The sequence below is a fragment of the Panthera uncia genome, assembly GCF_023721935.1.
Source record: "Panthera uncia isolate 11264 chromosome B3 unlocalized genomic scaffold, Puncia_PCG_1.0 HiC_scaffold_1, whole genome shotgun sequence".
Taxonomy (NCBI): domain Eukaryota; kingdom Metazoa; phylum Chordata; class Mammalia; order Carnivora; family Felidae; genus Panthera; species Panthera uncia.
In genome coordinates, this window is record NW_026057582.1 from 74774376 (window position 1) to 74787406 (window position 13031).

The following is a 13031-nucleotide window of genomic DNA, read 5'->3' on the forward strand; positions in this document are numbered from 1 at the left end:
CCATGTTTCATATAGAAAGCAGTGAGAATCATTTTACTCAGGTATAGATTGACACATGGAAATTGGTAGCATAACCAGTGCCAAATTAATCAATCCAAAGTAAGTAAAAGGGGTGGGCTGTGTTATGCAATAAGGTCTGACTGTTTTGGAGTCTGTGGGGTCTAAGCTCAGCTTTTTAGCAAGAACTGAGATTCAGACAACAGCAGCCTAGAGAATCCTAAGGCTCATTAGGCTGAGCAATGGCATAAGAACCGTAAAAGCCTCAGACACATCCAGAGCCCTGGGGACAAGAGGTCTTTCCAATTGTACAGCCAGGCCTCAACTAGAGCGTGACTTATAAGAAAGCAGTTAGGGCACAGACTCGGGCAACTATGATGATCATCTGAGAATTTATAATTTTGCTGGTCTGAAAGTATGAAGAGATTGGTGGGAGGAATAGCAGGGTAACACATTCCTTCCTCAAACCCACATAGCTCCTGACATGTAATCATGTAAGTTTCTAAAATGTGTTTTTTTAAAGCTCCACTCACCCCATTTGCTCCTCTTTCTATCTCTGAAACCATATTTATACCTCTCTGACATTCATTGTTTTTAAATTTAAGAAATCATTTGAGTTTGTTCTAGGTTTATACCCTTAGATGCATTCACAGAGCAATGAAATTCTCATAGCATCAGGGAATTCTAGGACTGGTGATGTCTTGGAAGGTAAAAACAAGGTTTGGATAAAATAGGATCAGCTTAATATAACAAAAGCACTGGACCCATGGCAGTATTGTCTTAGGATTACCTAATTCTACAGTAGTTCCTCTTAGATCCTATTTTCCATTTATTTATTTCAGTTGCTTTTTGCTAAATTCTTAATTTCTCCCAAATGAAATTTAAGATGCAATATTTCAAACAAAGATTAGAGCAGAAAGATTAGAGCAGAAAGATTATACCTTCCTTCTCAGTTGGAGATACCATCATAGGTATCATCTTCAATGAATGGTGTACATTTCCTGGTGTTACAGGAGAAATTAAAAAATACATCAGATGCCCCCAAAAGAAGTTCACATAGCATTTAAGCCTCAACTGGTAAATCTCTTTCTGTCATTGTTGTGGTCAAATTTCTTCTTCTGAGAATACTTTTAGCTCAACACAGGCAAAAATAGACAAAATAGCAAAATACATTGTTTGAAAAAACCACAACCACTCCCACAAGGAAAATTTTATTCCTTTTTTTGAGTATTTTCTGTGTAGACCTCTCTTTTTCCTTGCGTAGAAAAACTAGAGTAGTTGCTTAACTGTCCACAAATAGCCCTTGATTTTTTAAAGAGTTTGGTTTTGTTCTCTTTCCTCCGTGCTGCTTTGGGTATTTCCATAAAGGCTTTCACTTCTCATTAAGCATTCTCCTCAATTCCTTTGTCTCTTTTTGCCAACTTAAAAACATATTTATTGACTTTCACGAATTCTTAGTTTATTCTTTGAATGTGAAGCATGAAACACTTGATAGGGTGAATGTTGCTTCCCAGATCCCAGCAGGGGGTCAGCCTAGGAAAATGTTGTGGTGGAAGGTATTTTTAGGTGATGGACAGTCCCTCATGCTTAGAGATAGTGCTGGTTTTGTCCTTCACAGAATACTCACAGGCTGGATTTCTTACTGTGAGCAGAGACTTCAGAAATACAGAAACTGGAAATATTTCTTCCAAACATGGCAGTTAATACTGCAAATGAACTTTCTATATTGGTTGGCATTGTGTTTTCATATTATCTGAAGGCAGAAAATTTCTTCAGTTCGTAAGAAATTTAAGAATAACCAGAATCTAGCCCATACCTCAATTAAAACTCAAATATAGAGTTGTCTGTATTTGTCTCATGAAATGTAATGATTTCAACATCACTATTAGTGAAGTCCTATTATGCTAATGTCCTAGGGATGATCTGAAAATATTTATTGTACTGAAGTCCCTGAATATTAAATATTACTTTAAAAAGTTAGATCATAGACTAAGACTTAACAATGTTTTGGAGTAATTAGGTTTTAATATTTTTTACATACTCTTAATCTACCCTTCTGATTGGTTTAATTTTGTCTGTTTTAGTACAAGCTTATCTTTATATCTGTCCTATGGAAATAATAAGTGTGTAATACAAGTGACTACCCTTTGCATATTGTTTTCACATTAGGAAATAATCACATTATTACTCAGCCATAAATTATAAGAATACTTTGGGTCTGCTTTTCCACTTGTTTTTTTCTTCCTTGTTTTCAGAAACCTCTTTTGAATTTTAAAAAATAATTTTGGTTGTTCTTTCTCAGGCTCTTTCTAGTTTTCCAAAGATGAGGTTTGAAATTAGATGCAGAATTTCAATGAAAACTTGACCTCGTCTAATTAAATATTTTAGATAATTGGAAAGAACACCAGATTGCCATTTCCATATGGAAATTCACAATCTTTGGTATATCCAAAGAGGATTGGGAAACTTCCATTCTATTAGAGTTCAAGTAGGGCTGTACATATGACAGAAAATGGTTTCCTGTCTTTTTTGCTTTGTTTTGTTTTCCAAAATGAATCTACAGAGTGAGATTGTTCCCTCCATTATTTATCAGATTGTAGAATTAGATGCACCTGGGCACCTGATATAGGCAGGTGAAGAGGATGGTCACATATGTGGTATGATCAAGACATCCAAAAGTTCCTTTGGCCCCAAATCTCTCTCTCACTTGCTTATCTTGAAACAATGTGTAAAGCAAAATTTCTTGGTATTAAGAATTCTTATTTTTGGATTATCTGAATAATTATCAGTATCAGATAACTTTACCTGACTTATTTGAGAGAACCAAGTACAACCTGGAATGCATAACTGAGACTGAAGACAGAAAAAAATACAAATTTTGTCTCACTTAATATTTTACCAAGAGCTAGTTCTAGATTGAAAATCTAATCTAGATGGAGAAACATCTGCTAATTCTTAACCACTTCAATGGAAAGAATGTACCAATGTTCCCTGATTTTTTTATTTGTAATCTGAGATATTCTCACCCAATATTGCAAGTGAATGTAAATGTAGAGAAGGAGAAAATGGATAAAACAATATCTTAGTGTAAACTTTATTTCTTTTAAGTGTACCTATGGTTGTTGAAAAGTCCAAAAGCAGCATAATTCTGACTTCCCTCATTATCCTTTCCTATGAAATGGGTCATAATGAGCCTCTTTTGTACCTGTCCCAATGATAAGGATCATTGCCCTTGGTCTCTGCTTTTGGTGATTAGTGTGTTCTAGCCACTATCCTACTCATCTTAAGTTAGATGATTCCTTAAACTTTAAAGACAAAGATTTAATTTCCTGTTACCCAGTTTCTAGAAATTTTCCAACCTCCATCACCTATGATAATAAATAAAAACAAAGAACATGAGCTTCTTTTCAATCCTTCCTAAATAATTTGTTTCTTAACATGTGCATTTATAATAGTTACTAACTTTGTACAGTATAGTAATTTATAGTACAAAGCATTATTCCTTCAATTTGATAAATTATTACACAGTAAGCATTGTGGTGTAAGTATAGAGATTAATAAGAAATACTGCCCCACTTTAGGGAGTTAAGTAATTTTTTATTTAAGTGCATTTTGTTCATAGATTATATTTGATTCTCAAAACAACCTTGGAGGATATTATTATGCCTATATTAGATTGAATAAACAAAGAATGAAACTTGGGTTTGATACCTTGCCTGAGGTCACTGAATTGGTGAGTGGTTGAGTTGGGCATTGGATCTAGACTTCATTCCAGAACTCTTGCCATTAAAGGCTATAGTTTTGTCTCTTACAAAAATGGAATGATTTTCACGTTCTCATCACCTCATGTCCAGGTAATTTTCTCCCTCCCTAGTTTGTTGTAAATGTAACTTAAAAGCATTATAGGAATGAAGGGTTGGAACGAATGCAATGTTCTATTTATACAGGAATATATTTCTTGTTCTATTTTTACAGGAATATATATTTCCTACCTCACAGAAATTGCTTAAGATTTTTCATGTTGGGGGCGCCTGGGTGGCTCAGTTGGTTAAGCGTCCAACTGTGGCTTGGGTCATGATCTCACTGTGCATGAGTTTGAGCCCCGCATTGGGCTCTGTGCTGAGCTCAGAGCCTGGAACCTACTTTGGATTCTGTGTCTCCTTCTCTCACTTTGTGTCTCTCACACTCATGCTGTGTCTCTCAAGAATGAATAAATGTTAAAAAATTTTTTTTAAAAAGGTTTTTCATCTTGGAATATGATTCCATAAACACCAGGCCCCAAATCATATATATATATATATGTGTGTGTGTATATATATACATTTTTGTCTAAGTTAAATCTTTCTTCTTCCAATTCTTCTTTCTCTAGGTCACTTGGTATTCTTGACTTGATGAAAAAAAGAAATGATTCTAAAGTGACAGAATTTGTTCTTCTGGGCCTATCATCCTCTTGGGAGCTACAGCTATTTCTCTTCTTAATATTTTTGTTTTTTTACATGACTGTTGTTTTGGGAAACCTCTTGATAATTGTAACAGTGCGAGCTGATGCTCACCTGCTCCAATCTCCTATGTACTATTTTTTGGGCCATCTGTCCTTCATTGACCTATGCCTGAGCTGTGTTACTGTGCCCAAGATGTTAGGAGATTTCCTACAGCAAGACAAGATCATCTCTTTTTCAGGATGCTTGGCCCAGATCTACTTCCTGCACTTTCTGGGAGCCAGTGAGATGTTTCTGCTGACAGTCATGGCCTATGATAGGTATGTTGCCATATGTAATCCTTTGCACTACTTGACAGTCATGAATCGTCAGCTATGCTTTCAGTTGGTTTTTGCCTGTTGGTGTGGAGGTTTCATCCATTCTATCACACAGGTCACACTGGTCATACAGCTGCCCTTCTGTGGTCCCATTGAACTGGACAACTTCTACTGTGATGTCCCACAGGTCATCAAGCTAGCGTGCACGGACACATATGTAGTAGAGGTGCTGATGGTCTCAAACAGTGGTCTGTTATCTCTCGTCTGCTTTTTGGTCTTGCTATTCTCTTATGCCATCATCCTCATCACTGTGAGAACTCGCTTCCGTCAGGGCCACAGCAAGGCACTCTCTACCTGTGCCTCCCACCTCACAGTGGTCAGCCTGATCTTTGTGCCATGTGTATTCATCTACCTGAGGCCTTTCTGCAGCTTCTCCGTGGATAAGGTATTCTCTGTCTTTTACACAGTGATCACACCTATGTTGAATCCTCTCATCTACACACTCAGAAATGCTGAAATGAAGACAGTCATGAAGAAGCTGAGAAAAAAGCATGTGGCATCCTTCTGCCATATTAAAGGATGAACAGGAAGATGTGATTTATAAAACATAACTTTCTTGGGACATTCTTGACTCATCCTGTACATGAGTACATGCATGAAACCAATTTGATGACTTTGGTATAAAATCCAGCATAAACATTATAATTGCTGTTGATTGCTTTTGAGGCATAGTGACTTTGTCAGATGTTAAATATTAAATAGGGAAGTCAGGAATGTGTAATGGCCCAGGTATTGAGTACTAGGCTCAAGAGGACACCTTGAAAGTCCAACTCTTCTATCCTTTTGTCTATAACTAGTCTTTAAGTCATTTCACTTTGATTTTTTATTTTATTTTTTAAACAATCCTTTTTTAAAGTTTATGTATTTATTTATTTTGAGAGAGAGAAAGTGAGTGTGAGCAAGGGAGGGGCAGATAGAGAGGGGGAGAGAGAGAGAATCTCAAGCAAGCTCTGCACTGTCAGCACAGAACCTGATGCAAGGCTCAAACTCAGGAACTGTGAGATCATGACCTGAGCTGAAATCAAGTTGGACACTTAACCCACTGAGCCAACCAGGGGCCCCTCATTTTACTTTTAACTTCTCTTCAAATGAAAGAAGGTATCCCATCACCTTTTTTTTTTTTTTGTCCTGGTCCTCTGGCTGTAACAACTTCTAGTGTCAGGAAGTTCCTTCTGATATATCATCAGGGTCTCTTCTGAAGCAGTGTGAATCCCTCTCATCCTGTCTCTAACAAAACCTGAAACAGCACTAACCACCCCGCATATTAATGTTCACCCAGGAACTATGTTTTATATTGTGCCAAATTTTAGAAATGCACTTGAATTCAACTCACATAGTGAGCAATGCTCTTAGTGAAGCTTACGTGTGAAGGGAAGGAAGTGCCAGGTGATGGAAACTCCTAGTGTCCTGCTGTGGAGGCTTCTCTAGAAGAGGCATGCCATTCCTCTTGAGTTTCTCTTTGGGTGGAATCACACTGGGGCAAGTTGATAAGCTAGCTCTTCAACTGATCATAATGTTTAAGAGCTCTGACCTGTAAGGGGAGGGGTGAAGAAATGAACTGTGGTTTAAAGTACTCATAGTTATTACCTCTAAGTCTCAAAAGTACTTTGCGGAGTAGGTAATATTATTCAACTTCAATTTTACAAACAAACAGATTTATTAAATGACTTTCATAAGATCACTCAGAAAAAATATGATCAAGTAAGAAATTAGGAATTTTAGATAATTAAGATTAAGCTAATATTTTTCTTTCCAGAAAGTCTTTACCCTAATTAGATGGACTAATTGTATATTTTCTGTTTTACCTAGAGAGGAACTTCAGAGGTAGGAGATCACTAAAAACATGCACAAAACATTTATGTTTAAGGTTATCTGTTTCTGGCATAAGGATCTTTGCAACTTTTTATGTCTATGGAAGGGTATTAATTCTATTTACTAAATAATGCTTTAATTATGGGTTTTTAGCAATATTTTTGTATGTGCCCACTTATTTCCTGATCAGTTGCAGTGGAGAGGGTTTTTTTTTAAATCACTTAGCTAAAAAACATAACTAAGGAAAGAATATTCGAAATTCCACCTAATATTAAGATTTACTAGGTAAATTGCAATGCCTGTGGTCATGTAAGAGCTTGGATGATTTCTTGATAGTTTGAGTGGGTTAGTATCCCTGGTACGGATCATACTCTTCTCTTTCACTCCACAACATTTCTACAGAGGTCCTTTGCCTGTAGTGAACATCTAGAAGAGCAGACAGGAGAACATTGTTAGCTACAGAGTAATGTGTGAGTTGACAAGAAGGTTTAAGTGGTGTTGTGGGTTAGCCAGACACATTGCAGGGACATGAAGTTCCAGGCTTTCTTTTCATATCAGCTGGACGCAACCTCCCTTTTTCTAATGTTCCTCTTTCCTAGCAAAATTTAGAGTCTTGGGAAATCATTTCAAATGTCCTGTTCATATCTGGGATTGGTAGCATTATATTCAGAAAAGCAAGACTTGTGTGTGTTTCCTTTTGCATTATTAATCCTCCAATAGTTGCTTAATCCATTATCTATATTAAAATTCTCTTTATTAATAAGTTGATAACATTTCTATTTTTCAGACTGTACACAATTGCTATCATCTCCAGAGTTCTCTTCTTAAATGCCTTGAGCCTACTTCCAGGGTCTGCCTGAGCCTCTTCTTTGGGTCTATCCCCCTGAGGACAGACCATATCACTGGCATGGGAACCTTCAGGTTGAGGGCACTGTGTGTAAAGTAGGGGACAGAGCCTGGAAATCTGGGCTGCAGAGTCCATATTCATACATGAGAGGCCTCTTGTGTTGGGCTTTAGAGCCAGAAGAAGAGGTAGGCTGGGGACTAAGGGCCAAATCTTGCTCTTTCCACACTGCCATTCTGGTGTACAAATTCAAGGAGTCGGAGGATTTTGTAGCAAATATGAGAGTATGAGAATATTGTTCTCAGAGTATGAAAATTTAAGTTTATTAAAATTGATTTAAAGCTGTTAGCCATATGTTATTTGGGCTGCGTTTGTATTCTTGCTCTGGGTCCCATGGATATTTGGGGTAGGTCTGCCCCCTGTTTCCAGATCATGTGGTCCTTTGAGGGGGTACTGAAATAACTGAAAGGAGACAAAGACAAGCCTGGTTTATCATATCATAAGAGGATTATTGACTTAATATTTCCAGAACACATGTAAAGTAAGATTGCACATTTATAAACTAGCTCCAAAGTACACATTGTGAATGGGCCAATGTGGTAAGAAAATCCTCCTTCCAGGGTGCCTGGGTGGCTTAATCAGTTAAGCCTCTGCCTTTGGCTCAGGTCATGATGTCACAGTTCGTGAGTTCGAGACCTGCATCAGGATCTATGTGGACACCTCAGAGCCTGGAGCCTTGGATTCTGTCTCCCTCTCTCTCTGTCCCTTCCCCACTTGTGCTCTCTGTCTCTCTCTCTCTTTCAAAAATAAGCATTAAAAACAAATAAAAAAATAAAAACAATTAAAAAAAAGAAGACAAAATCCCACTTCCCTTTGTCAAATTTCTCCCTTTAAGGGCCCTAGAAACTACAAAGTATTATTGGAGAGAAGTCAGCATGCCACCACAATATATTCATTCATTCTTTCTTTCTTTCTTTCTTTCTTTCTTTCTTTCTTTCTTTCCCTCTCTCTCTCTCTCTTTCTCTCTTTCTTTCTTTCTTTCTCTCTCTCTCTCTTTCTTTTTCTTTTTTTTCTTTCTTTCTTTCTCTTTCTTCCTCCCTCTCTCTCTTTTTCTTTTTCTTTCTTTCTTTCTTTCTTTCTTTCTTTCTTTCTTTCTTTCTCTTTCTTTCTTTCTTTCTTTCTTTCTTTCTTTCAATGTTTATTTTTGAGGGAGGGAGATGGAGACAGAGAAAAAAAGAGAGAGAGAGAATGAGTGGCGGTGGAGCTGAGAGAGAGGGGAACAGAGGATCTGAAGAGCTCTGCACTGACAGCAGAGAGCCAGATGCAGGGTTTGAACTCAGATACTGTGAGATCATGACCTGAGCTGGTCAGACACAACTGGCTGAGCCACCCCAGTGCCACACATTTACTTTTCATTTATAAAAAACATTTCCTGGGAGATATTCCTCTGATAAACAACTCTTGGTGATTTTTTTGATCTTTTAATATTCATTCACTCATTATTAATTCATTAATTCATTATTAATCTACTATCCATTTATTATTTTAATAACTGTTTCCAGAGTGCCTCTTGTGTGCCTAGAAATGCGGTAGACATCTTGCCGTTTGGGTGTTCCACCAAACATCAACAGACTGCCCAAATATCTAATTATGAAGTCTCTCAATAAACACCAGAGGAATGTGAAGAGCATTCTAAGACAGTATGTAAGTCCAGATAATTGGGGAGAATAGAGCACAGAGGAGAGAGTAAGTCAGAAGTGTGGACCCTGGTGTGAGACAGCTTCATCATGCCCAGCTCACCACTTACTAGGGCACAAGGAACTTAATCTCTCAATGCTCCTTTGAGTATACAGTGAGGACAATAATAGCGTACAGAGCATAAGGTTCTCAGGAAAGCTACACAAAATAATACTTGTAAAGCCCTAACAAGCATTTCTGCATAAGACAGAACTCAGTAAGTATTGACTGCTTATGTTACCATTACTATTATATTTTATGTTAAAAGGGAAATAGAAGCTGAAAGAAGACTGTACAATTGTTTGATCCTGAAGAATCACAGGACAGAAAGATGAATTAAGAGTTTTTGACTCCAGATCCATGCCATATGATAGTAAAATCCCTGGTAACTCCCCCATTGACATTGAAACCAACCTTGACACGAAATGTCATATTGGGCAATATATGCACTCTCAAAATTATGTTAAAAAATCACATTTTAAGTGTTTTTGAAATGTTCTGGTTAATTAAATGTATAGAAAAGCTACAAAGATAGTACAGAGTTTCTGTACAGCTTGCACCATTTCTCCTGTTGTTAACATCTTACATGATATGGCATATTTGTCAGAACTAATGAGCCAAAGCTGATACATACTATTAGCTAAACTCCATATTTTATTTATATTTGTTTTATTAGATTCAGTAGTTTTTCCTTAATGAATAGGCTTATCTAAGTTATCCATTTTTTATTTATTGTATTTTTAGTTATTATTATCTTTATGCTTATTATGTTTTCAAGACGCTTTTTGTAATTATCCCATAAACAAAGCACCTGGTGAGATTCTTTTACTTAGAGAAAATGGTGAAATCTATAATGTAAATACTCACAGTACAGTCTGCTTCCTCTCTTAAGTGAATAAGTCTTTCCTGTCCCTATCAATCTTGTCCTCTTTTTTTCTTCAGATATATAGTTTCTTATCTGCAAGTTGTATCTTGTCCTAGACTCTGGTACAAATATTATCATGGAATCTGTAGGGAAATAGAGTATACATGGGGATAAGAAAATCTAGGGTAATGCCTAGGAGTCCCCACATTATTCACTGGGCTACAGTACCACTCTAAACCTTGGGCTCAGGTCTACTGACTACGCTTGTTCTGAGACCAAGTCATGGTTCCAGTCCTCCTTTATGGTTTCAGTCCTGTCGCGTTGCTTGAGCCTGTAAACTACTTGCTGTTCTCCTCATATCTTCATGCCTCTGAAGATGTTGCTGCCTCTGCTGGAATTAGTGACCCACTTCTTGCCTTCAGTACTCAGATTGAGTCTTATTTTCTTGCAAGTCATCTCTGAGCCTGTCTTTGTAGAGTTTTATTTATTGGTCCTCATATGAATTCTCATAGCTTGGTGTGCTTATCTTTCATCAGCATAACACACACCATAGTTATTGTACTTTTGTTCCCTCACTCATTGGGCTGCTCCATTATTCAGTGGTTGTTGTATCTGGAGTGTCTGGCATGGTGCCCAGCACCAATAAATTCTTGATAAGGTTTTTTTTTTCCAGATTGAGATACAATTGACCTATAACATTTTGTAATTTTAACATGTAAAATATGTTAGTTTGATGTTTATATATTGCAACATGGTTACTACTATAACTTTGGCCAACTCTTCTATCACATCATGTTATTATTATTTCTTTTCTGTGGGAAGAACATTTCAGATCTAATCTCTTAGCAGTTTTGAAGTAATTATTGACTACAGTTGGTATGTTGTGCATTAGATCTCTAGAACTTATTGATCTTCTAGTTGTAAGCTTGTTCCCCTTCACAACATCTCCCCAATTCTCCTACCCCCACCCTTGGTAACTACCATTCTACTCTCTGTTTCTACAAGTTTGGCTTTTTTAGACTCCACATATAAATGAAATCATGCAACACTTGTCTTTCTTTGTCTGACTAAATGTGTTTTTAAAGAAAGGAACGAAGGAAATGAAATAAAAGAAGGAACTTAGGCAGGAAGAAAGGGAGGGAGGAAGAAAGGAAAGAAAAGAAAGATAAGAAAGAGAAACACATGACAATTTTTCATCTCAAAAAGAATTTGAGTGGGGAATCCAGTGAACACAGTATGCTCACAGTTAGCCATTCCTTGTCTGAACAGCCCCTTTATTTATAACCTAGAGTCATGGGACAATAAACTGCTGCTGACAACAACAAAAGGCCTTTCTAGGCTGCAATGTGATCATCCTTTCTGCCTTAGAAAAGCACCCTGAGGTGAATGCTATTTGAATTACTGTATTTTCTCTTGTTGTGGTTGTGCCATTCAAACACACAGAACTTTAGGCATGACCTGGAAGTTCATGCTGCAATTCAATAACACATTTTATACTAGAGGGCAGAGGTGTAATCCTCAATTTTTGTCAAGCCCCCTTAACCTAAGTTCTTAGAAACTCATGCATGTAATAATAGGACTGAGGCAGTATCTTTACTGTGTCACTAAATTAAACATTTTGCTTCTGTACTTGAGCTTCAGTAGTTTTTAAAATGAATTTTTAAATGAAAACACTTTAATAGTTTTATAAACTAATATACTTGGGTTAGTGGTCCAATATAGTGATACTGAGCATCACCAAGTTTCCTTTGCCCCAACTTTAGCTATGAGTAAATTGTGCAAAGCTGCAAAAATGGCCTGCTTATTTTTAACTAGCAATTTACCAAGTAGCCTTCAATATGGTTTTACAAGGGGTCACTTAATGGGAATTATACTTGGCACTTTCCTGCCTAATAATACTCTCTAGATGCTACCTAATCACCTGGCCAGCCATTCCCTCAGGACTCTGATGATGCATAAAGATTGCTGACAGTTTCTTTCTCCTGGCAGCCAGGAATACAGAAATAAAGTCTTACAGATCAAGATCAGAAGCCATGGCATGGCTATAAGCTCATAAAATCCTGAGAGAAAGAAGGAGAGAACAAATGAACAAACAGGACCTCTTCTCAGGCTGTAGGCATAATCGTCTTGTGAAATGCAACACACACATAAGAGAAACATCACTGTACACATTTCAATCTTTTAGCGTGAATATCTAGATATAGATCACATTTCCATCTCAGAAAGGTTTATTGATCTAAGAAGATCTCAGGTTGTCCAAATCCATGTCGTGGGACCACACTCAAGAAGACAGCCAGAGTAAGTTTCCCATCTGTAATGATAAGTTAACAACCAGGGTGAGAGGCAAGGGCAATTTTCATTGATTCAAATCATATTCAGGGATAAAGAGAAATCATTAAATTCTTCATCCACTTACAACATCTGTTCTAATAATTCTTTTAAGTGATTTAGGAAATAGTTTGCTATAGTTTAATGTGTGTATCAATATTATTTCAGTTGGAATTTAGTTCTAGCTTTATCACTAGCAGTGCAGCCTACATAATTCAATTTCCTCTTACACTTCACTAGTTTCACTCATGGTTAGATGAGTGGAATGAAGTCAAGTAATTACTAATATTTTTTTTTATCTATGTAAGTATAAGATTTTACATAAGTTATGGTTCAATGTAAGAGGATTTGAGAAGGCCTTTTAAACATATTACTCTAAAATGAATGACTATGTCAGGTATTGGGTTTTACTTACCTTTTTTATATTCACGGCATAACACCAGACACAGAAAATGTGCTCAATAAATATTTATTAAGTGAAAGGATAAATAAATATTGGTGTTGCCTGAAATATAGAAGATGATATGGATGGTACCTTAAATAACCTACATTGTGTTACATTAACACATTTGCAAGTCGTTTTGAAGCCTTATTCAGATTATTATTCCTTATCTCTCAGTTCCACACATAAT

The 13031-nt window shown here is 36.8% G+C and overlaps 2 protein-coding genes across 5 annotated transcripts in view; both read left to right on the plus strand.

Moving 5' to 3' along the window:
• The window catches only part of LOC125909756 (olfactory receptor 4M1), a 118631-nt gene that overhangs the window by 83969 nt on the left and 21631 nt on the right, over positions 1-13031 (plus strand). The window lies entirely within an intron of this gene.
• On the plus strand, positions 4325-5860 carry LOC125909764 (olfactory receptor 4Q3). Its single transcript, XM_049613228.1, has one exon. It carries the CDS (start codon positions 4389-4391, stop codon positions 5334-5336), a length of 948 nt encoding a protein of 315 aa, XP_049469185.1. The 5' UTR covers positions 4325-4388; the 3' UTR covers positions 5337-5860.

Bases quoted from the DNA above. Each gene is read 5' to 3' on its own strand.
- LOC125909764 (XM_049613228.1), top strand. From the start codon at position 4,389: ATGAAAAAAAGAAATGATTCTAAAGTGACAGAATTTGTTCTTCTGGGC.